We start from the raw sequence: 26933 nt of genomic DNA on the forward strand, positions 1-26933 counted from the left end.
TATTCAATTAAATAGTTTTACATTAAAGTCTTCTATATGTATAATTTTATAAGTTATAATATTCGATGTGTTAAAGTAAAAATTGAAAATACATGTTAAAATAACAAAGTTCTTGAGAGAATTTATACATTTGTCTTCAAGAATTTGAACCACTCAACGAAGAAACATGCCGTGTTAATAGAATCTAGAAGAAAAATATCATCATCTATTGAAAAAATGTCATGTTTTATTCATGAATTCTTGGCTCATTCATGTTATACTGGGGTTTCCTAACCTAGATTATGCATGCTTTTAGAGCTTGGCTCTCCTTTTTTTACCAAAAAAAAAAAAAAAGTCATGTCTTTTCTTTCTTTCTTTTTTTAATTTTAAATTTTCCTACCAGATATCTACATATCGTTTTTGATATGAAATTAAGCTCACTTCAAGATTCGTGATTATACCTCATTATAAATTGTTTTTCTATAGATCTAATTATGAACTTACAGACACTGTTGAAGTTTCAATCTCCTTTTACACTATAGTATGAATACACCTCCCACTGTAATTACAGTTAGATTTCAAACTAGTGGTGCCTATCTACGCAAGTTATTAGCCTTATACAATATTTGGTTCAAATGAAGACATTTTTTACCGTTGACATTATGGGACCACCCATACACAAGTATAATTAAGCAAGTCTTGTCCTATTGATATATCTTGCAAGTTGCCTATAAAAAACGCACTACGTGAACCGAACTTCCTCTCATACCATACCCAATTGATCAATTCCCTAAAGCAAACCCAAAAAGAAAGAAAGAAATATCGGCAGCAATGGCATTACTAGGCATTTTTGAAATACTATTAGCAGTGATTTGTTATTCAATAGGCTTTTGGTTAAGCAACCGCTATGAGCTTCTATGGAATTGGCCATTTCTTGGAATGCTCCCTTCTCTTGTGGCACACGTACCCGACTTCCATGACTGGAGCAAAGCTCTAATCGAAAGAAGTGGAGGCACTTTTTTATTCAAAGGTCCATGGTTTTCTAACATGGACATAGTTGCCACCTGCGATCCAGCCAATGTTAAGCACACATTGAGCACCAACTTCTACAACTACCCTAAAGGTGATGAGTTCAAAGAAATGTTTGATGTATTAGGCGATGGAATTTTCAATGCTGATTCCGATTTATGGAAGCATCAAAGAAAGAACGCAAGTGCACTCATTAATCATGATCGTTTTCACTCGTTTCTTGTTAAAACGACATATAACAAGCTAGCCAAAGAGCTTCATCCGGTTCTTGAACTCCTTTGTAAGGAAAATAAGGTTTTTGACTTCCAAGATTTGATTGATAGATTTACTTTCGATGTTGCTATGATATTCGTGACAGGTTACGACCCAGAATCGGTTTCTACGAAACTTCCAAAAGATGAGTTTTCTATTGCCTTAGATTATGCTGAACAAGCTGTATTCTACAGACATGTTTTTCCAAAACTCTTTTGGAAGTTACAGAGGCTGTTAGGGATTGGCAAGGAGCAAAAACTGAAAGAAGCGAAAGAAACACTTGACCGGATGGCAGCGAAATATATATCAATGAGAAGAGAACAACTTGAAACTCATAAGTACGACATCTTTCCAGAAGATCTGTTGGCTTCTTATATCAGCCAAGGAAAAATGATTGGTTCGAAATCGCAGGATGAGTTTTTAAGAGATGTTATTGTAAATTTTCTTGTCGCAGGAAGAGTAAATTCTTTGACTTGGTTGTTTTGGCTACTTTCAAAAAATCAAAGAGCGGAAACTAGAATTAGAGAGGAGTTGAAATCTATAGCATCAACAGGTGAAACAACAGGAGGTTTACAGCTCTTCAAGCAGGAAAAGGTAAACAAATTAATATATTTGCACGCAGCGTTATGTGAAACATTAAGGCTTTATCCACCTGTTGTGTATGAGCATAAAAAGCCTTTAAAGCCAGATGTGTTACCAAGTGGACATCACGTCGATCCAAAAATGAAAATTCTATATCTTAGTTACGTGATGGGGAGATTGAAATCTCTATGGGGAGAAGATTGCATGGAGTTCAAGCCAGAAAGATGGATTTCAGAGGAAGGAAGGCTTATACAGCAATCACCATACAAGTTCTTAACCTTTAATGCAGGGCCAAGAACTTGTTTGGGAAAAGAAATTGCTTTGACTGAAATGAAAGCCGTTGCTGCTTTTATTCTCCATAATTACCAAGTTAAGGTAATAGAAGGACATGTTCCGGAACCTACTTGTGCTTCCATTATCCTTCATATCAAGAATGGTTTAATGGTTAGGATTAGTCGGAGATAATAAGACTACGTTTTATTAAATAACTGTTGGTTAAAAATGTCTGCTGGTGCTCAGGAAGAATAATTTGCTGCATTACTTTTAATATTATATTATTATTTAACTTGTAATAGTAAAAAATATGTACGTTTCCGAATTCTCGTCAGGAAATTTCATGTTTGAGGTTATGAAACGGAGCTTGTTCCTTCTTATCTTTTAACTCATTTAGTATTTCAATGTAAAATTTAATGTTGATGGTTCAGCACCTGGAGCAGCTGGCTTTGGTTGGGATTCTTAGAAACTCTACAGGTTCTGAAGTAGTGTCGTAATTGCCTCTTCTGTGGCCCCAGTTGTGCCTCGTTATCTTCTGCTATATGGGGGTTCAATTTGTTTCCTTTTGAAGGTACGTTTATCAAGTTTATAGGTTTCTTTTCTTTCTTTTTTTTTCAATTTTATTAATATAGAATATATTTGGGTGCCATACATTTTTAATTATTCCTGAAATTATATGAATTCATGAAATTTTTAATTTTTTCTATCGTATATTTCAAAAGTAATATTTTACTAATACTCGAAAATATTTAAATGATATAAAAATATGAGCCTCGCAAATATTTTTTCTTTCCTTCATTTTTGATAGAAAAAACAAAAGAAACTTAGAATATGGTTTCCGGAAAATTCAGATTGCAGTGATAAATATGCGTGCAGGCAAATTAGAAAAAGAAAATCAATATATATAAATATTATCATGAATCCAATGCAATATCATTTATATTAATCACAAAATATTACATTTTTTTACATTGAAATACTTTTTTTAATCAGCAATAAGATATTTTATTTTATTAATTAATTATGTCTAGGAAATACTTAATATATTTAGGATCTAAATTCAAGCTAAGAGACCCTTCATATATCCAAACCTAACCGAGATATACTAGGTGAAAAAACCTTGTCAAAACATCAAATATAGACTCAATATACAACAATAATGAAAATGAATCTCAAGCAAAGCAGCAAAGCATTATATCATAAATTTTTAATTTAATATTTCAATCTGTTTTTTAAATATAATTTTTGGTTTTTTATCAGGATTTTTAATCTAATTGAATTATGTTAATCTTTTATTTGTTTGAGAATGTTGAGTTTGTTTCTTGCTTGTGAGTAATTGTATGGCTCAATACAGAAATCCACTCGTATACTTTTTATAAAAAATTTTGTGACATCTTTAATTTTTATTTGACCTATTGAACACTTTAATCTGTAAAATTATATCGATTAAACACTTACTAGAGAATTAAAATGTATAAATATTATTGCTCTAAAAGTTATATTAACAACATATTAAATTAATATTTTGCATACAAAAGTCAAAAACTTTAAATTTTGTTGTTTTAGTATAAAGAGATGTGAGTTTGTTGCAAAAAGTGAAATTGAATTAAATTGGTCAAATTTTTAAAATTTAAAATTGTTTTTATATATTAATTGAATTGGTCAAATTTTTAAAATTTAAAATTTTGAAATTTAAAATTCAATTTTTGATATTGTTTTAGATTTTAATTTCAATATAATGAAGAAAAAATAATTTCAATATTTTTTTAGAATTTTTTAGAGGGAGGACTTTGCTCTTCTTGTGAACCTACTCTATGCGAGTTCTAATTGATCGGGTTAGTTAGTCTGGATATACGATGGTTTAAAATTAGAAAAAATAAAATAAAAATTTTGAAAGGTAACTGAATTCTCAAAACAAAATTTAATGGCTAAGATTTTAAAATGTTCCTAAAAGAAAAGATTTTAATATGAATATTGAGGCATTGTAATTACAAAACCTTTAAGGCACAACAACAAACAGCTAAGAAAAGAAATTGGTTACTCGCAACCGCAAGCAGTTGGAAATAATTGCAATCAAAATTTACAATTCAGTCAAAGGGCTGTCTGAACCAGCAGCAGCTAAAAAAAGTTGAAGGTCCAGAGCAACTGCCCTCTTTTTATTATTATGATCCTCAGGCTTCTACAACTACTTACCCTCTTTTGTCAGAAATTAATCAATGCAGTGCACTCAAATTCAATTAATCCTACCGTTGCACTTGTCAGAAAATTAATCAATGCAATAAGAAATTATTGAGAATAAAATGAAATACGAATGAGGGTAAAAATTTTCACTTAATTTTATATTTGGCGTGCAATATGAAATAGAATTTCTTCTTTTTATTCCTATTTTTAGTTGTAAATTGTACAGGGAACAAAACAATTAAATGAAATGGGATATATTTGATATTTTGAAGAAAAATAAAAAAGGACAGACGTATTTATTTTATTTTTTAAAAATGAATATTACTAATTTATTTCGGCTGCTCAGTCCCCACCAAGGAGTTCCTATTCAACTTTATTTCTTTTCTATTTCTATTTCTATTGCCCTCATTTTGCTTATGGTAAACAATAGAATCGAGAATCGACATTTCATTCCAAATTTCATGCGGCGTAATAAATATAATGGAATATGCTTTTGAAGTTGTAATATTGAGCAAATCTATTTTCAGTAATTTATTTTCACTTTTTTCAATTGAAATTGCAGATAGAAATAGTGGTTTCAAGCTATGCAAATTTAATAAAATAAAATCTGTAATTGGGAATATCAACTGACACGGTATGAATCCGGTTTACAATAAAAATAATTGAACCGATTTGATTGGTTATAATTATCAACGTTGGTCCAAAAAATTAAATCCAAATTGGCAAAGTTTAAAAATGATCTTTAGATAGTTTGAATAGTAACGAGAGGGCAATTTGAACCTAACACCCATAAATGTAAATGTTCACTAGATTTAGGACATTTTTGGATTTTTGTATAGACTTTTTAAAGGTGTATCTTATTTGGAAGGGCACTCTTAGGATCCCTTATAAATAGGGGAAACTATATTATAATTGATACGTGCGAATCTATACAAATAAACCCAATTATTTAACAGTATTTAATGTTTTCCTTCTTTTCCAACCCTCTAATTTTTTATATTTTTCTCTTTTCCATTTCATCTTTGCTTTCTCCCCTCCTAAACTCTTCTTATTCTCATCTCTTCTTTTTGGCAAGTCCCGACCCGTTTATCCGCCTTATCCAATGCATTCCTGATAAATGCAGGCTTAAAGGATCCATAACAATTTTAGTTTTCAATTTTTTTGGCATGCTCAGTGGGACCTGTTAAGATTTTGTTAAGATATCAAGATGCTAACGAAATCAACTGATAATTTGGTATATCCAAAATCAGATAAGTTTATACATGTGATCAAATTTGATCTTATCAATTGCTATAATTTTTTTATCGAATAAATCATGAATTATTTTACGACAGTATTAAAGATCTCATTAAAAACTTACAGCAGCTTACCAAACAACACTTACAACAGACAAACTGACCTATCAAATGATTTATTTTAAGGTATTCGAGATGTTATGATGAATTTTACATGATAATATCGGCCGCTTAGGACTGCCATAATAGAATGGACGGGTTACAACAACTTGGTTAAGATTAACCTAGAAATCACTACCCCTGATTATTCTACAAGCAATTGATCTGAGGATCTTGTCTATAATCTGGGGCATGGTCAATCTCAGGACCAAGAAGTGAACCATTGAATAGAACCGAGCACTAACTACTCGAGAACATAACGGTTAGGAGTAAAGGCTTATGAAAACTTAGACCTTGACGAGCCTGACCGTCCCTAGACAATCAACATCGCGGACAACCCGTGCTTACCGCTGGGAGAAAAAGATTGTTGTGAACTAATCAAAATGAAAACTGATGGTCATTTAAGCCATCATGATGACTTCTTTTTAAAATCAATAGTCATTCCGTAGAATAATGATTACAATTCATTTAGCTTAGGTTTCTGTCACTATTTTATGCCTAGATGAAACGATCAAAGATCTAGAACACTACAAGAAAATTAGTATTTATTAACAAAAAATTTTTGTCTATATTTAGCAAAAAACTACCGATAAAATTTAATTTTACAATTAAAAAATATTGTTTAATTTTGGCAGCATACTACCATCAAATTACCCAGTAATAACTGTGCCTAATTTTTCAACAAATCAATGATAAATTACTAATAAAATTTACCAACAAATATGAATTTTATGAGTAAAAAGCATGTCATAGATACGCATCTATTTTGATAATTTATCGTCAAATTATGGAAAAATTAGCGACAAATACTAATGAAATTAGCAACAGATCTTATAAAAAATTTTAGACGGGAACAAAATACTGTAAATAGAGAAATTTAGCAACAAATTACTAATAAATTAGCGATAAAATATTTCTCGCTAATTTGTTAATATTTACTGATATAGTATCAGCAAAATTTAAAAAAATTAAAATTTTACATGAAATAAATTTTACCGTCAAAATCTCAACATTTAGCAGCAATTTTACCAATAAGGCTGAAAATTTATTTTGAAATATCAATGAAATACCCTGAATTTTTATTTTCGAAACCTTCGAATTTTTATTAAATCAAAAATCTCTATTTTCGATTATATGGGCTAGAAACACCAAATAATTTTAATTTGAGTCTAAAGTTTTGCGAGTTGAGCCCAAACCCAAATATAATGTCGAAATTTTTTATTTGAGAACAGTTTAAAATTTTCAAGAAATAATATGAAATTTCAGCAATTTAATCTATTATGAATATATAAAAATTAATTATCCTAAATCAAATATTATTACTATTAATATTTTTATTATTATTGAGTAAATGGAGGAAATGTTACGAAACCTAACTAAATAACCAAAATAAATCGAACCAGACCCGGAAATCAAATTGATTTATCGAAAACTAGCTTGAATTTTCTGAAAACCAAGTGAAAAACTCGAAAACCAAGTTAAATCAGGTCAAACCGTTGATTTTGATCAAACCGATTTGAATCGAACCGGAATGGCTCAGAAGTCTCTAGACCCGCCTCTCTTCTTTTTCTTTTCTTCTCTTCTTCTTCTTCTTCTTCTGCTCGCGAGACACTCGCTGCCTCTCCTCCAATCTCCAGCTTCCGACCACCAAATCCGGCGAGCCTTGATACCAAATCGTAGAGTACATTGAGAGGAAGCTATCTGTAGGTTTGCTTTGTGGAGATGGCACCCGAAATTAGAGAGAATGCGACTGGGAAATGGGACGCCGCGCGATGAACTTCTCCGCCGACTTTCGCCGTCTCCGGTGGATTCAGTCAGCTGGAGGACCTTCGATCGACTCCTTCTGGTCAAGCGAGTGTTTCCCATCTTTTGGTTTCGATGATGGGGCTCCGGTGGTGAAACCACCATTGATGGTGGCATGCAGCTTCGGTCTGCGAGGTTTAGGCCAAATCGGGCATAGACTCAACAATTGGAGCATGGATTTGAATTCTTGATGGAATTTCGATGCTAGGGGCGCATGAATTGTGAAATTCTGGGTAAAATCGATTTTCCGGCCATCGTGGACGGCGGTCCGGTGACTGGCCGGCGACACTCCGGCGAGGCTCGGAGAGACAAAATTCTCTTCTCTTCGCGCTGATCATGGAATCGTCGCCCGATTCTCAATTGGTATGTTCTAAGACCAATTTCCCCATTTTCAGTATAAATTATAAACTTAATAATTATTAGTTAATTAAATTGAATTTGAACGAATAATCAATCAAATCTAATTTTGCTAAGAATCGGTCAGTATAATGTAAATGCAAATTAGTTCTGAATATTGTTATATATATTTCATGAACATTAGTTACAACTAGAAGGTTCGGTATTGAGATAAGAATGCCTATGCTAATATTTATGTAAGCTAATTTAAGAATTTTAATAAATATTGTTAGGAGGAGTTATAATTTACGGCTTAGACGAAAAAATAGTTTTGGAGCAATTAATAATATCATTGAATCATGCTTGGAGGTTAATATAATTTGTTAATTAATTAATTTGAAATTATTAAGAGTATATATGTGAGTTTGATGAATGATATATGTAGTCTGAAGCGGATGGATTGGTTGAATGGATTGACCGATGGATGGGCTGTGTGAATTGATTGATCGAATAATTGATAAATAAGGTTATGGCGGACAGGATGAGTTGATTTGAATTATCCGACGGATGGGCTTTGATACTATATTGTGGAATTATGGTTTAGTCAAATTTTAGGGGAGGTGCTGTTGAAATTTTGATAGAATCTAGACTAATTAATAAGTTTATTTAGATTAATTCTATAACTTAATACATAATAAATAGAGTGCTCTAATTATTTTATTATTATCATTATTATTCAATTATTTATTTATTTTCATTATTATTGTTTATTATTATTATTTATTTTATCATTGTTGTTTATTGTTAATATTATTTATTTATTTATTTATTTGCATTTAAGTATGGATGTCTAATTGTGCATTGCATTATGATGTTTGACTGATCAATATGTCTGCATTTAATTGCAATGATTGATTAGTTGTGATGTGACAATGTTTTGCCATGTTTGTGTAGAGTTGGGATGAAGTGGGTCACCATGGGTTTGTGATGACGGTCTATGAAATATGAAAATTATGGAATTTGACCGTCGGCCGGGTAAATGGGAGATCGGCGGCCCCGTGTGCACTTGATGATACAGATTATATAGAAACCACAGGGTGGCTTCTTATTGGGTGCACCTGATAATCTGGATTTGATGGTAGCCCGCAGGATGGCCACCTGTTGTGTGCGCCTGATGATCTAGATTTGACGGAGACGACCGGGTTGTCTCATGTTGGTACGGAAAAGAAAAGAGAGAATGGAAAAACAATGAGAGGGTTGGTCAAGTCAGGATTAGACTGGTCGGCCATGTATGGAGGATCGGCTCCCTGGTGCACACGTTATGAGAAGATGGGCCATGTGTGAGGACGGCTCATTAGGGGTTTAGGTGACGCCACAGACCAATTTTCCACGTGATGTGATTATGTGAAGATGTTAATAATTGTGATTGTTGGTGATATGCCATTTGTGTAACTAGCTGTGTGAGCATATAACTAGTCAGATGACTAGATTGATATATTTACACATTTGTGTGAATGTGTGTGTTTTGCAATAAGTATTACTTCTTAGAAGGCTCACATATCTTGTTTAATTTTTCAGGAAGTAAGTTTCTCTTTAATTAAGCTATGTTCCTTCGCCGCAGGGCTAGAAAAAAAATTTTTCTAGTTCAATAATTATTTTGCTATGTATCTATATGTATAAAAATCTATGTATATCTAACAGTTAGTGACTCTGCAGTTGTAGAATTATATTTAGTCGTGTATTAATATAGATGAAATGATTCTGAGAGCCCATATTATAAATGTGATGTATTATAAATGAGATTCAATCCGTGAAAAGTTTAAGATGTTGAATTTAGGCCGAGGGATAAAATATTTATGAGATTCATTTTGCATAGAAATATGGGCTGAATGTTTGAAATTTATATTGAAAAAGTAGAATTTTAGTGATTCAGGCTTACTACGGCCTCAGGAGCCTTAAGCTTACCTGGACCTTATGCCGGTCCGGCCCATGGTTTCGGGTCGTGACAATCAATCTCTCTCTTTTTTTTTAATTTTAATAATCCAGTATCTAAAGTCCACTGGCCCAACTAATCCGGATTTCTGCCGGATATACCTACAAAGGGGAGGGGTAAAGTGCTTCCTCCCGAGTATTTAAAGGTATTTCATACCTATGGCTCGAACTCGAGACCTGCAGTTAAAGGATAAGAGATTTATGTCATTTCATCTCATCCCTCGGGGGTACTAATATCCTTTTCTTTCTCCCATTCATTTTTCTTCTTTAAGTGCTCCATTTTCCTCCTTCTTCTACTACTACTACTACTCCTCTACTTTTTTCCTCTTTCTTTCTTTCTTTCTTTCTTTCTTCTTCTTCTTTTTACATCTTGTCTTTTCTTCTCTTTCTTTTTTCTTCCTCTCTTTTTATTTTCATAAATTCTCATTCTCCTTTTTTTTTCTCCCTCTTTTCTTCTTTTCTCTTTTTCTCGCTGTTACTCTTTTTTCTTTTATTTTTACTTCTTTGTGCTTTTGTATTAATTTTCTTTATTTAATTTAGTTATTAAAGTTTAATATAATTATTACAATAAAATTAGTTTATTAATTAAAATAAAAAATAAAAAACTGTGATGAAATACCATTAATTATTGATAAAATCAATTTATTTTATTAAAATATGTATTAAAGTTAGATAAAATTGCGATAAATTACCGATAGAAAATTATATTTTTTTTAAATTTTCATAATAAATTCAACGAGAAAATCCCGACAAAACAATGACAAAGTTAAAGATAAAATTCTAACAAAATAATAACAAATAATTTTACTGATAAAACTTGCTAATTTTTACAACGATATTAGCGACAAAAAAATAAAATTTACCAATAAAATTTTGTCGCTAATTTAACAACAAAAATTTTTGTTTTACCAAAAAAAAACTCTTTAGTATTTTGTCAGTAATGCTAATGTTCTTAGGACGGACCGATCACTGAACTAGTGAAAGTAAAGGGTTCACTGAATCGGAGGATTCGACTAGATTCAGTACGGTTCAACTGGATTTTTATATATAATATTTTTAAAATATATTTTTAAATATAATTAAAAATATAGGATTTGTAAATATGAATTAATTTTTATAAAAAGGATAAAACATTATATTATAATATATCCTTCTACTTATATAAGCCCAATATATATAAATATAAAGTGCAATTTAATAAAAAAATTAATTAATTATAATAATAAACAAACCAAAGTAAAATTTTGATTTATTTTGAAAACTATAAAACATAATAACTACAGTTTGTTATATCTAGATCTCTTACATTGTTTAAAGACTTTGTAGCACAAAATAATGATTATTTATACAAAAAGAACAAGGATTCAAACTCTTTAAATTCCTCTTTTTCATATAAATTCTCAATTTTTCTCTCGACAAACAAGTATAAAAAACAGAGAGAAACCAAGTAAACAAAACATTCAAAGCTAGAGAAGAAAAAATTGCACTTACTATAGTGAAATGGGACGGCTTTGATATTCACTGATTTTTAGCAGGTAAATTTTCGACTGCTAAACTGCTCCACATGATCGACAAAATGACTATGAGAGTGAGCCGAAAGCCATACTTAATCAAACAAACAGAGTAATTTCCTGAAAATGAATTGAAAATTTTGAGAATAGGGCATGGAAATGTATGGTTTGGGAATTGATCACTTGCCTTGTCTCTTCCTAAGCGATTTGGTTTGCATGATAATGAATAAAAGGATTCATCGGGACTAGTTAATAGGAAGAAGGAGAGACTTGTAAAGAGAACAATCAACAGGGAGGGTGGCCATGAGTCTCACTGCCAGCACCAGGTGAAACAACTCGCCAAGCCGCCTCAGGCGAAGGTGGTTTGGCCATTGTTCGATTCTGGATCATCTCCAATTTTCTATATTGTCCGATTTTTTTTTTTTTTTTTTTTCACTTTGCTGGTTGGAGTTGAATCGTAGCAATTAATGGAACTAATTCGCCAGTTCTTACCCGGTTCACGCTGTTTCTTAGCGGTTTTTTAACCTTTTGGTTTTGCTATTCAACTCAGATCAAAGCATAATTTGGTTCCTAATCGATCCGGTCGAACCAATCGATCTGGTCTGATTTTCAGAACGGTGGGCAATACAAATTTATCGATAAAAATTAAGGAAATAGCGATAAATTTTTTTATGGTAATTCCTTTTTTTTTTTTAGTGAAATTTGGCAATTTTATATGCCTTGGAAACTTTTAGTTCATCTTAGTACTACTCCTCTCCTTTAATACTGGAATCGAACTCCAAAATTGCAGTCATTTGGATCTCCAAAAGAAATTCAAGGCTTTTAAATTGATGGGAAAGTTTCACCCATTCTAGGTTGGGTATAACTGCCATTTGCATTTGCAAATTCATGAGCTAGGTTTGGTTTTTTAGCATGATGACTTAGGTATACTTGTCTATGTATGTTAAACTTTTCTTGGATTTTAATATAATAATAATAATAATAAACAATATCTTTTGCTGATTAAAAAGAATTGAAGGCCACCGTAGATGGTCTGACTCGTTTCAAGGCACCATACATAATTTATAAAGGAAAATTATAACCGTACCACTATATTTTATCAAAATAAACTATTTTGCCCTTGTCTTTTTGAAAATAGACTATTATATTTTCGTATTTTTAGTCCATCACACTATCCTCCCCTTTCATTTGTTTTTTTGTGAATTTAGACATTAAATGGTCACAAAATGACATTTATAACCTTGAAATGAACAGAATCCTCTTGCTCCTTCCTCTCCTCCACACTTTTAATTTAAAAGACTTCATCAATTAACTCATCTTCTTCAACAGATCTTTGAAAAATCAATCAAGTGATCAACTTACAATGAACCAAATCTGAAACCAAAGGAAATGAATAAAAAGAGTTATAATATCACCTCAATATATGCAGGAGAGAGGCCAATACTCACATTAATTTGCTGTGAAGTGTGGACAATGATAGAACCCAAACATATGATAAGGATAACAACAAAAAAATCACCAATAAGTTCAAGCCTGTAAACAAAAAGAGGAAATTGGGTTTTCATTTTTCAAGGCAAATGAAGTGCTCGACTCACATCAATGGCAAATTTCTCAAATCTAAAGAAAAATATTTACAAAAAAGTAAAAGAAAACGCATCAAAAGGGCATATCTCATTTTCTTGAGTGAAAAGATTATAACATATCTTCTCAATTTAAAAAAAAAAAATTTATTTTTGACTATGGGGTGTTTTTTGGAAGAAAAAAAGAGATGGAAAGGGACATTTTGGTGAAAAAATTTTATTCTATCTCTTTAGACCGTTAGATCTTATTTCAACTTATACTCTAAAATCTCAAATATTGAACAAAAGAGCAATCTAATATATCGCACTCAAAACACAAGGATACAATAATATATTTTTAAAAAATATAAGAGAAAAATAGTTTATTTTGATAAAATATAGAGTTACGATTTTAATTTTTCATATTTTATAATTGGATGGTTCACAGTTAGAAAGTTGAATGTTATACTGTATATATGCAATGTAACAGGGGCAGTAGGTACAATTTTATTTTAAAGAAAGGGTAAAATGGATAATTCGGTAATAACAATGCTTGGATATCATGATTCGAGTCAAACATCTATTTTGCTCTGCAACACGTGGGACTAGAGTTATTGTTACTATTCCGAAACTTGTCATCATCATTATTATTATTATTATTATTATTATTATTATTATTATTATTTTCACCATCTATTTTTTTAATAATTATCACTATACAGAGATAAACAAAAAAAAGAATATGGTTAAATTTCATAAGAACAAGTTACTCTCTTGTGATTCATTATATTAAAAGGCTCACGTTTTTTGGCTTCCTATAAAGCAAACCCCTCCTAGGTTGTAGGAACTTTCTTTCTAATTAATATTTAGGAAATTTATTATTACAACAATAAAGAATACATTGAATTTTTAATATAATTTCTTGTTTGGAAATTTTAATTATAAGTAAATGTTATATTAAATTTATGATTATGACAACGAAAAAATAAACAATTAACATTGATAAAACTAAAGCCTACACATACTTATCTCATAAAGATTTAAGAATTTCTTGTTCAAATAAACATGCAAAATAATAGTTTTATGCTTAAGAATCTAAGGCATCGCTAGAAAATAATAATTTATATTATAATTAAATATTTTTTATTTAAGTAAATTTGCTAGAAAATCTAATTAAGTGAATTATTCAAATAAACATGCAACATACTAATTTTTCATTTAAAAGTCTAAAACATTGTTAAACAAAAGAAAAAAAAAAAAAAAAGAAACAAAACCTTGTCATCTCTCACCCTCTCTCCTTTCTTTTGGAGTTTTATAGATTTTGCTTCTTTGAACGACCGCATATCTTTTTTTTTTTTTTTTTTTTTTATCGGCAACGGTTCCTTTTTGCTTTTCGCCTGATTTTGCTTTTTTTTTTTTTTTTTTTTTACAATAATTTCAAGATTTGTATTCGTTTGTACAAATTTTTGATGTAAACCTCTCATATCTATCCTTATTAATATATCTCAACTGCTTTTGCTATCTGGGTTGAATGTTTTTTGCACAATCACAGTGGGATTTTTTTTGTGCATTCTCTATTTTTATGAAGTTGTTCATCATTGTTGAGGATTTACATTTGTTTGTGAGTTTTTCTTTTTTAGTTGTTCGAAATACAAGATGGCTTATTGATTAATTTTAGTGGGAAAATACAGATATTCAAGTTTCGGTAATCATGTATGAATGGAATTTGGTAATACGGCCTGATCATTTATTAACGTTTAATATTTTTTAAAATTCTTCTGAGTTTCAAATGTAGCAAATTTCCAAAAGAACAAAGTTCGAGATAATATTACAGAAAGCTTCTTGTATCGTCCTATCTAGAAAAAGACAAGTTTTTATCCGAAAGATTAACCTCTTATGTCAAGATCATCTTTAAACAGAAAATTTCAATTTTCTGTACATGTATTTCTTATTTTTATGGAAATATCGTAATGTACCCATGTTATATTTTTTTATTACTAAATTACTATTTTTCTTTAAAAAAACATAGTTAAACAATAATTTATAAACAACAATAATACTGCAAGCTACACAATAGAGGGTTAGTTCTCCTCTGAACTCACCAAATTAGTGAAAACACTTGTAGTCAAGAGAAGTCAAACTTGAGACCTCCACTCCGCACCTATTTAAGTAAATTTATTAAAGAATCTAATAAATGCAAAGTTAAAAGGTACTAATTTATTACTGTGATAATAAAATACTAAAGTATAAAATTACTCATCACTTAAAGTCAATTTATTCAGAATATAATTGAAATTTCAGATTTACTATTGAAAGTGCTCTTAGTTTTGTAGTCAAGTAGTTATTTTATATCTTATTAAGTTATTTTATCTCTTATTAAGTTCTATGGTTTTTAGTGTTATATATATATATATATAGAATGAACTATATAGGAGTAATACATCTATTCATGAAGTAGATGAACTCATGATTCAGGTTCAACAGTCATTATATCACTATTTATAACAATCAATCATGTCAATTGTCTTTTCCGTCTTAATGTATGGTGATGAATATCTTCATTTTTCTATTAGTTAATTTGGTTTATAATAGGATCAATATATTCGATTTAGACAAGTCAATCTTGTCTTTTATTCTATTAGCTTCATGTGCAAATGTACTCATACACCATTGTTGTATAATGTATTACCTTTATTGTACAATATTTGTCACATTTAAAAAAAAAATTTATTTCAAAATATTTGTCACATTTATAATTTTAAGGAGTAATGAATATATTTTTTTCATATTTACCCTTGTATATGACCGATAATTATTTGGTTTTTACGTGTAGAAGTATTAAATTAAGGGTAATATAGTCAATTACGTAATAATTTATTGTAACTTAAATAAACTTAATAGGTTTCTTAAGAGACGTGAAATTTCAAATGTGACAAGTATTATGGAACAGAGACAATAACATTTTCACATGCATGAAAAGTGCACTTTAAAACTCTTCACATCTGTAAAATAGGATTAGTTTCATAGTTTAGCTGTCCAATTAATACCGTATGTCAAAAACATGCAACCTCTTACAAGCAATGATCGATAGGGAACTTTGAAATTCTCTTAGCCAGTGGAGGTGGAAAAAGAGTCTAATTTCGAAAAAAAAAAAAAAGTTAAATGGGGTCTCATAAAAATAATATTTTATTTATCAAATTGAGCACAATTTAAAATTAAGGTGCTATTGTAATTAGAATTAAAGTTTAAAGTACTAAGAGAAGAAAGTTGGATTTAGAATACAATTAAAACTATTCGCAAAATTTAAAGTAATGATTTAGCCGTATTTAATCGATTAACCCATAAATGCCTCAATTGACACATATAGGCTAAAATACTGTTTATTCATATTTATAGTAGTATTTAATTTCATACGAAAACAACCTCTAATATCCATATTTTGATTGTAAATTCAATTACTAAAATAATTAATTTAATTTCTAAAGATTCCTTAAAATTCTTTTTCCTTAACCATTGGAAATTCCAATTTAGGTTCATAGAACCATTCACATTATACTATATTCCTAAAACACATATATAAGCACCGACGAAGCCAGAAATTAAAGTTAGGGATAAAAGAATTTCCAGAGTTAAGGGGGTCAAATTGAAAACAATTATTATTTTAAAGAGTAAAATAAAAAAATTTCAAAATCTTATGGGGTAATTTTTGGTTAGGAGCTGGCGGGGCCACCTCTGGCCTCCCCGTCTCCGGTATTGTATATAAGTACACCAAGATATAATTTAACGATAAATGCATATACGATATGACAATTGATCCAGGTTGATTGATATTTTAGTAGGTTTAGAGTTACCGTTGTGAAATTGCATCAAACAATTTGCCCAAGCCATCAAAGATTTAAAGATTGGTTGGAGATGATGATGTGTATGGGGATTTAAAGATTTAGGTTCAATGGCAGTATTTACAAATCTCCACGGACAAGATGTCTTCAGTAATAGGAGGAATGGCCGCTTATTTTGCTGACGTTGATATGTAAATTCACATCAACTATAATGTTGTTAAATGTTTTTTTTTTTAATTGAATTTATTAACTTTGTGTTTAATGTATTCAATTTTATTTTAGAATCCCATTTATTAATAATTTTAAAATATTTTTACTCCCTTGAAATTATAGGTCCATCATTATTGTCGGAAGTGAGGTTATTATCATAAATTATACAAATTTTAAAGGTGTTATTTGAATAGTTATTAAGAAGAAAATTACATTAAAAATATGTGTTAAAGATCATTAATATTTATTTTCTAAATGAATTTTACATGTTTTAATCATAAAAATTTCAAAATAACGAAATAATGATATCTCTAATTATTTTTTTCAATAATATTTAAACTGCCAACCTCAAAAATTATGTTTTTCTTTCTATTTTAATTGTTATTTCCCTCATTTGGAAAGTCCCACCCCTCCCCCTTTTTTTTTTTTTCAACATTGCTACTATAATACAGCAAATGTTATTATATATGCACACACTTTCACAACCGATAGGTCGATTAAAATATCAACCGAAATATGATAAATTGAATATTTTTTTATCGACAAGATAAATTTAATTTTTATGATTAAGGTCTAGGAAAAACTGAATATATTCAAGCACTAAACTCTGAACTAATAGTTTCTCCATACACACATATCTAACCCAAATATATTGAGAGAAAATCCTGCTTAAGGAACAAACATATTATTCACTTCCAAACAATGAAACATGACAATAATAAGGAAAGCAAGACAAAAATTATAGTACAGAAGCAGTAATTAACAGCTAAGATTTGAATATGTTTAATAAATGAATCTTTCAAGGTATTTTAAGGGACTATAGCAAACACCTAAGTAAATAAACGGTATGTTTGGAAATAATTGCAAGTAAGATTTGCGAAATGAGATTTACTGATTGCAAGTTTAGGGGTTAAATTAAAATCTGGAATCACCGTTGTTAGAAATAATTTATTAAAATAACACTAGGTTTAAGCATATAGACACGTATGTAAAAAAAAAAAGAAAAAGAAAGAGATGAAATAATAAAAAATATAAAATTTAAGGTAGAATTAATGATTATAATATATACAAATTGAAAATTAGACCCGCTTAACTTCCAGCACTTGAAATTAAAAGTCTGAAGTTTGTGAGCGGCTACCCTCTTTTATTACTACCATCTATCGTTAGGGCTACACATGACCTGTTATAATCCGATCTAATTTCAGCGATTTAATCCAACCCAATTTAAGTTGGCGGGTTTGAAAATATAATAGGTTGAATTGGGAGGGTTATCTCTATAATTCACGAGTTGGGTTGGATCACATATACAGTAGATAAATCCGTAGATCCGATCAATTCATAAATAAATTATGAATTAGTTAGTTGATTTGATTTGCAATTTTGAATATAAATACTAAATTATTTACATATTTAGTAGATATTACCTTTGCTTTTGGAGTATATTGTAGTTTGAATTAAAATGTTACTAAGCATTTTTAATTTTACTGGTCGTCTTTTTTATTAGGAAATTTAAGTTTTCATTGTTGATTATGATTATGATGCTAATAATAATGAACATATTAAAAAATTTAATTTTAATATTGTTATTGAAATATATTTGTAGTTTGTGAAAATTATTGTATAATCAAGATTGTAAGTATATTTAATTTTTTTATTAATCCTCTTAAAGAGTTGTATTTTATTTAAAAATAATATTATTATAATCATTTATTTGATTCGTAGATTTACGTTGAATTCATATTCAATCTAACCTTTATAGTCTTCAGATTCACATATTTAATGGAATAGATTGAATCGGGTAAAATATGGACCCGCACATAATCTATGAATCCCACTCACGTGCAGCCCAATCCATCATGTTTGTACAAGTCAATTGAATGGTATGGTCGAAGTATTGAGTTCCATCTATTGTCAACTATCCCCCATGTTCTACCGTGTTGCTCTTGTCAAATTATCCAATGCAAAGTACCGAATACAATAAGTGTGAAATGATTCGTAGCTTTTAGGTACATAGGTACTTCTGTAGATACGATGGCATTTTTATCTGACCTTGTAGGTACTTACCCTGAACGGACCTACTTTTGGCAAAGTTGGGATAGTAAATAAGCGGTTTGAAAAGGGTTCGGGTAAGATTTTTACCGCCGTATCAGTTTTTTTTTTTTTTTTAATATTCAAAAAGAGGATTTGAATATGAATCTATTACCAAGTCGCATATGTATTTATTACTAGGCTATATTTTGGTGTACATTATCGTATCAGGTTTGAAATCAAGGACTCGAGTATTAAAATAATTATTTTTCTCGAAAGAAATTTTTATATATACACCTTTCTAATTATAATTATTGTTATAATTATTTTTAATATTTATATTATATTATTTTTTATTAAGGCAAAATAATAATTTCATAATTTTTTTATTTTTCAAAAATAAAAAATATTTTAATGCTAAATGGATTCAAATATTTAAACGGATAATTATAATTGTATTTGACATGAGTTCGAACATTAAATATGAATCTCTAAATAGATTAAAATATCTAATTTATAATCGGATTTGAATTCAAGTAGAGCATTTTAAGCGGATATCCAACCTGCTGCCATCCTAAAATATAGAGGTAGATGTCTGGTTCACTAAACCAATACTTCCATGGCGCTAAAATTTTGAAATTAGAATTAAAATAAATTATCTTGGCCAGAATCACCGATTCAAACTAGCAAAAATTCTGAAAAATATAAAAGAAAGAAAATGGCTTCCTGAAATCAGTTCACAATTGCTAGTTAAATTGGTGTTTCTTGGCCGAAGAAAACCCAATCTTACCTCCTTGGAACCGTCCGTTCAGTGAATTGGATCAGAAAGAAGGCAAGAATTGAAACCAAGTCCGTGAACCAGAAATTCCAATTTGGCTCAGCATCAAAATAATTGAACTGGTTCTTATCCTATCTTTTGTCAAGTCAATTTCCAATTCAAATCAAACCGATGGCTAGCTCTAGTTGAATGCAATGCACATGCTACTCCCTCTCTTCATACTATTCAATGCATTAAATATGTATTTTTATTTATTCTTGGCATAATATATAAATTTGATCATATACTTTTGGCAATTATCCTTGTGGCCCCTTGAACTTTACGAGAAACTTATCATGACCCTACACTTTCACATTTAAATAATAATTATGCCTCTCGCCAAAATGAAATGTGAAAGTATAAGGCTATAATTGAACCTTTGCAAAAATATTTCATTTGGACTAGGGATATAATTCAGTGACGGAGCCAAGATTTTTTCATACGGCAAGAAAATGTATTTGTCACTTCATATGATGAATAAGAAATAAACTTGATTAAAAAAAATACCTAAAAAAATATAGTTACCTAAATAAATATATATTTTATTTGGTCAAAAAATTTTTAATGAAAATAGTATAAATGACAATAAAAAATTTTAATATAGATAATAACTTTCAATCTGAAAGAAATAATGACTTCCTAAAATTGATATATTATACTTACAATGAAAATAACAATTAACATTTAAAATTTTAGATATGTTACTGTAATTCTAAAAACTTGATTAATTCAGTTTCATATTATTTTTAAAAAAAATACTAAAATAGAATCATAAATTATAATATTAGATTCATCTCTTTGAATAAATTAAAAATCATATGTATTTATTTAATCAATTTAGAATTCTAAAGTTTTTTTTAAGTTATTAAGTTTTTAACTAAATAACCAATAATACACAATTGAAATATAAATTTATAATTGTTTATTTTAATATTTATATGAATTTTTATGTATTCATAGAATTAATCAAACTCAAAAACTAAAATTTAAAAAAGAATGTGAAATCAAATAACATAATATTAAAATTAATGATATAAATCATTCAATAGCAACAAATAATAATTTATAAAATTGTGAAACCTCGTGTATATATATATATATATATATATATATATATATAAAACTAACTGAAATCATTAGCTAAAACTGTATATGTAAAAACTAGTTGAAATAATTATCTAAAACTCTATATATAATAATTAGCAGTCTTGCATTATTAGAAACGCTCATATCAAATGTAAAAATTAATAGTTTTTGAACCCAAATTTCTTTAAAGGGGCAAATAACATGCCAAAGGTTATAATGCAAATCGTTTCTAATACATAACTTATCGTTTAACAAGTTATTTATGAGACTCTTTACATCTAAAATTATCTAAATATTATGAGGACCAGAAAATTCAATCAATGTAAACCACAATTTCTCCCTTCTCAAAGAAATTCAAATTCTATAATAAAAGTTCTTTAATTCCAAGACAAATCACCCTTTTCGTTTCATGATTAAAACATATTTTAACTGTTTAGGTTAGAAAATATAAGTAATTAATAAAAAAAACCAATAGCAAAGAAAGTATTAGACAAAAATATATTAAAAATATAATAAAAATAATATCAAATAATGTAATCAAATTAATGAAATATGAGTAATATGTGTTGTCATAAAAAAAAAAACATTCTTTATTAAAAGAGTCATTTTAATGATACAATAGTATATATTCTATAATATAATATATATTAATAAATCAATTAGATTTTAGCTTTAGAGCATATTTTACATTTAATCTATTAATAAAAAAAATTATAAAAATTAATGATGTATAGACTTGTTATTTAATCTGCCCAAAAAAAATAAAAGGAAAATTATCAAATAAAACATAATCTGTATAAATAAAGAGAAAAAACAAAAAGAAAATTATATAAATAAAGACGAAAAACAAAAATAAAAACTAGAAAAAGGAAAAAATAAACTTCTAGAATTAAAGATGCTGTAGATGAGTTTGAACTCAGAAACAATAATCTAATATAATACTCTTCAACCACTAAACAGAAAGATACCGTTACTAAAAATTCTTATAAATATAGCAAGCCGTGGCCCCTTGCCCCACATCAATAATGATAGTAATGATGGTAGAGACGGTGGTATGTTAATTACATTATATATCGATTTTCATTTTAACATTTAGTAAGAAAAAATAATAATCCTTACATTAGTCTTTTTATCCATTGCCGTACTAAAAATAAAAAATAAAATGAAGTACCTAAAAATGTATCTTTGGTGACCAAGAACTACGAGATTGCTTTTCACCATATCGAAAGCAGACCAAAAGCATTCCCCTAGAAAAACTAGGCTTCCCTATTACACTGTTTACAAACAAACATAAAAATAGAATGACGATTACATTTTATAAATTTTTTTTTTTATTTCATAACCAAACATAGTAATGGAATATTAATTTACATTCAAGTACAATACATTTCTCACTGCGTTACATATCTAATGACATCTGACCAAACATAGGCTAGGTGTAAATGCTGCAATGAATTGATTCTGCCATTGACAGACACTACACTAATTTTTGGAATGTCATTGCTGGTCTTTGGGCTTAAGTTAATGCAATGCTCTACCATATTTGTCTTGATTACGATACATATTTTATTACATCTCACCAAACATAGTTTAGGTGTAAATGCTGCAATTAATTGATTCTGCCATTGACAGACACTGAACTAGTTTTTGGAATGTCATTGCTGGTATTTGGGCTCAAGTTAATGCAATGTTCTACCATATTTGTCTTGCATGCATGCCATACATTGATTGACAATGAAATTACAGTGATTTTGGAAGTAAGAGAAAGGGGAGAGATTGAGAGGAGGAGGTGGAAAATAAAGAAAACGAATATTGGGAACGGAATAGAAGTTAAACATCTAATTAGCTCCTCTTTCCTATTGAAAGGTTCTAAAAAAGGTTTGTTTAGACTACTAGGAAAGGCAAAAAACTATAGTACTAAATTGACATGGAATTAAAACAATTTATTTATTGCATTTTTTTTGGGTAAAATAAGAGAGTATAGCTCTAAGAAGACACGTACAATTTCCCTATATACGAATGAGTATATGTAGACATGAATTTCACTAAATACAAACCCGATGATGATTTTGTTTTTCTTTTGAAAAGAAATAAGAGTTGATTTTGAAAAAAAAAAAAAAAAACTTAGTACATGTAGTTGAGTGGCAAATTAATACTTGACACTCTATATTTCATAATCAAACATAATTGAAATACAAAATTAAACAAACTGAATAGACCAAATAGCATGGTTGGGTTCAATTATTCGGTTTTTACTTGAATTATGATCAACCCTAATTTCAAGTTTATTCCAAATTACGTAAAAAAAAGTTTAATTCCAATGAAATATTGATGTTATATTCTTTATTAATGAATTAATGAATTAGTATTATTTTTCTTTAAAAAAAACATTGTTAAACATCAATAATTTATAATAAAATAATACTTTCTATTTAAGTAAATTTATTAAATAATCTAATAAATGCAAAGTTAAAAAGTAATAATTTATTACTATGATCATAAAATAGTAAAATATAATTTAATTAGGAATCTTAAAACGTATTCATATTTCTCATCACTTAAATTCAATTTATTCAGAATAAAATTGAAATGTCAAATTTACTATTGAAAGTGCTCATAGTTTTTTAGTTAAGTAGTTATTGTATATCTCATCAAGTCCTAAGGTTTTTAGTATTATAAAAACGATTTATAATATTATAATATAAATAAAAATTTATATATAAAAATTAAATCACAAATAACTACAACAAGTATAAGCACATGAAATAGATCAACTCATGATTCACATTCATGAGTCAATGTATCACTTATAAGTCACGGTAACAATCAATTGTTGACAAGTTTTTCTTTTGTGTTAAATGTTTTTTTAGTGAATAATTAGAAATATCTTCATTTTTTTATCAGTTTAGTCTATGCATGGATTTATAGACCCGGTCTAAATAATTGAATCTCGTCTTTTATTACTTAGTACATCGTCATGTGTGGATGTACTCACATATAATTGCTATATGATCTTAAAACATTTCATATGCAAGGACAGTGCAGTTTAAAACTCCACGTCTATAAAACAGTACTCATTTCATAGTTTAGCTGTCCAATACTACAATCCAAAACAAACTCACTCTTAAAAGCAATGGCATTGATAGGTATCTTTGAAATCCTCTTAGCAACTCTTTGCTACGTAGCCGGTTGCTGGTTACGCAACCGCAGAAAATTAATAAGAAGCTGGCCGTTGATCGGAACGCTGCCATCTCTTTTACGCAACATAAACCGGTTACCGGACTGGATGATCGAGCTTGCCGGTCGAAAAGGCGGCACGACAATCTACAAAGGTTCTTTTACCGGCTTGTACGTAATATGCACTACTGATCCAGAAAATATAAAGCATATTATGAGTACAAACTTTAGCAACTATCCAAAAGGGTCAGAATACAAAGAAATCTACTCCGATGTTCTTGGAGATGGGATTTTTAACTCTGATTCTGAACTTTGGAGGAATCAAAGAAAGAACGCTGTTTCTTTAATCAACCACGAAAAGTTTCGCAAGTTTTTATTCCGCACTGCCAATGTTAAAGTCGAAAAAGGACTTTTTCCTGTTCTTGAGCTTATCTGTAGTGAAAACAAAGAAATAGACTTACAAGATTTGGTTCATAGATTTACTGCTGATATTACTTTCACTTTAGTTACAGGTTATGATCAAGAAACTCTGTCTACTGGTTTACTCGGTGATAAACTTGGAACTGCGCTAGAATATATTGAGGAAGCTTTATTTTATCGCCATATTCAGCCCAAAATGCTGTGGAAGTTTCAAAATTGGTTAGGGTTTGGCACAGAAAGAAAAGTGAAAGATGCTTTAAAAATGGTTGATGACGTAACCGCCAAATATATATCAATGAGACGACAAGGAATAGTAGAAGAAGGAGGAGGAGTCAATTTGTTAACACCATATGTTAATGAAAAATCGGATAAATTTTTAAGAGATACTATTTACAACTTTATGGTTGCAGGCAGAGAGAATTCTTTGAGCTGGTTTTTTTGGCTTCTGTCGAAAAATCCTCGCGTGGAAGCCAAGATAAGAGAGGAGTTGAGTTCTATAGTACCGGAAAGCGAAAGAGGAGAGAAAAAGATTCAGCTTCTTGAGTTAGAAAAGGTAAACAAATTATTATATCTGCATGCAGCTTTATGTGAAACATTAAGGATCTATCCTCCAGTTACATATGAGTACAAGGCACCATTGCAAAATGATATTTTACCAAGTGGGCATTATGTAGATCCAAAAATGAAAATACTTTTATCTTCTTATTTGATGGGGAGATTGAAATCTCTATGGGGAGAAGATTGTTTTGAATTCAAGCCGGAAAGATGGATATCTGAGCAAGGGAGGATTATACATCAATCGCCTTACAAGTTTCTTGCATTCAATGCAGGCCCAAGAACTTGTGTGGGAAAAGATATTGCTTTCGTCCAAATGAAAGCAATGGCAGCTTTTCTACTTCATAATTATAATATCGAGGTAGTTGAAGAACATGCTGTAGTTCCTAAATATACTTCTATTATTCTTCACATGAAGTACGGTTTAAAGGTTAGGATTAGTAGGAGATGGGCTTGACTTGTTACAATGTTTAATGTTTACTGTGTTCTGCATTAAATGACATAAGTTTTTACATGTTATTCTCATTACTCAGCCAGAGTTAAACGATCGGATTCTCCATTATATTTATGGAATTGCTTATTTTAAATTGTGTATTATTTAGAAACTTTGTCTCTCTCGTAATATAGTGTGTGTATATATATATATATATATATAATCAATAAAATCATACTCCTCCGCCCATTGAAATTTGAATATTAATTAAAAAAACTATTGAACTATCTCAATTTTAAAAAAAAAAATACATAATTGGCTAAATTACTATTATTAATTCTCTAAATAGTTAATGCTTATTTAATTGTGAAACACAAAGATAAAGGCAAAGTTAAAAAGCAACAATTGATACTATCTTAATTTTCTAATGTGATAGATGAAATGAAATAAAATAAAAAAATTGAAAAAGTATCAATTTAACGGTTAGGATTAGTAATGCGACATGGAATAACTTGATCGCACATATTACAGATCAATGGGGATATTTAAGTAATATCATCACTATAAAAAACTGTGTTTTGATACTGTCTCCCTTTTAGAATTTTGATTGAGGAAAATTATAGTCTTGTCCAAAAATATTTACTTTGTCTCATCAAATACAAATTTGACATAGAAACCCACCAATCCCATCATTTCTACAAGAAATATGATATTGTTATATTGAATGACAATGGAGGCAAAGGCGGTGGCACAGCGGCTTGTGACGGGAGGTGGCTGCTGGTGGTGTAAAGAAAATTTGATGAGAGGTGGCTGCTTCTTGTGGAGAGCTTGTAAAAGATGAGGGGAAGCATATATCAGATTTAGACAGAGAGAAAAAATAAAAGGAAACAGGAGGATTCAGAGGAAGATAGATACAAGGACAGTAATTCTAGTACTAGTGCATCGTTGAACTACTACATTCTTTAATCTTGCCATGTACAGCAGTACTTAATACATTAAAATAACAATATAAACCTTAAAAATTCAGAAAAATATACATTGTACTTAATAATATATAAAAATAATTATTTTAACAGTGATTTTACATTTTACTAATAATTGCTACTAAAATTTTTACCACCAATTATTCACCATTACCCGTGCGAAAGAATACGGACACTTAGACATGTAGTTCGATGTATAGTCAATACAAGCCTATTAATATTGAAACATTAATAAAATAAAAATGATAATTTTTTTTTTTATAAGACAGATGTCTAAATGCTATTTTATAAGAAAGAAAAATTAATTTTAACAGAATTTGTCTTTTTTATTACTTTATTAAATTTTTTTCACCAAAGATCATTTGAATTTTCTGACAGAGATTAATGCATAAAATTAAGAATGGATATGATACAATTTTATTTTTGTATAAACATAAAAATAGTTTTGTTTGGATAGAAAAGTAATTTTATTACGTCTAACTCCTTTTTAAAAA

General features: G+C 29.2%; 2 protein-coding genes and 1 long non-coding RNA gene across 3 annotated transcripts; all 3 read left to right on the plus strand.

Annotated features, from left to right (window-relative positions):
* The first annotated feature begins 716 nt into the window (after positions 1 to 716).
* Positions 717 to 2775, plus strand: LOC105636552 (alkane hydroxylase MAH1). The gene has a single exon (XM_037636352.2). The coding sequence runs from the start codon at positions 811 to 813 to the stop codon at positions 2305 to 2307; it is 1497 nt and encodes a 498-aa protein (XP_037492280.2). The 5' UTR covers positions 717 to 810; the 3' UTR covers positions 2308 to 2775.
* Positions 2776 to 7057: 4282 nt separating this feature from the next.
* On the plus strand, positions 7058 to 9661 carry LOC119369682 (uncharacterized). Its single transcript, XR_005177254.2, has 2 exons — positions 7058 to 7856; positions 8784 to 9661. It is a non-coding gene; the product is annotated as an uncharacterized LOC119369682 (long non-coding RNA).
* A 14246-nt stretch (positions 9662 to 23907) lies between these two features.
* On the plus strand, positions 23908 to 25551 carry LOC105636551 (alkane hydroxylase MAH1). Its single transcript, XM_012219851.4, has one exon. The coding sequence runs from the start codon at positions 24005 to 24007 to the stop codon at positions 25478 to 25480; it is 1476 nt and encodes a 491-aa protein (XP_012075241.1). The 5' UTR covers positions 23908 to 24004; the 3' UTR covers positions 25481 to 25551.
* The last annotated feature ends 1382 nt before the right edge of the window (positions 25552 to 26933 follow it).

Source organism: Jatropha curcas, chromosome 3 (genome assembly GCF_041381405.1).
Source record: "Jatropha curcas cultivar XTBG-Jc1 chromosome 3, XTBG_Jcur_1.0, whole genome shotgun sequence".
NCBI lineage: Eukaryota > Viridiplantae > Streptophyta > Magnoliopsida > Malpighiales > Euphorbiaceae > Jatropha > Jatropha curcas.

Excerpts from the sequence above, each read along its gene's own strand:
- LOC105636551 (XM_012219851.4), top strand. The coding sequence starts at position 24,005 with ATGGCATTGATAGGTATCTTTGAAATCCTCTTAGCAACTCTTTGCTAC.
- LOC105636552 (XM_037636352.2), top strand. The coding sequence starts at position 811 with ATGGCATTACTAGGCATTTTTGAAATACTATTAGCAGTGATTTGTTAT.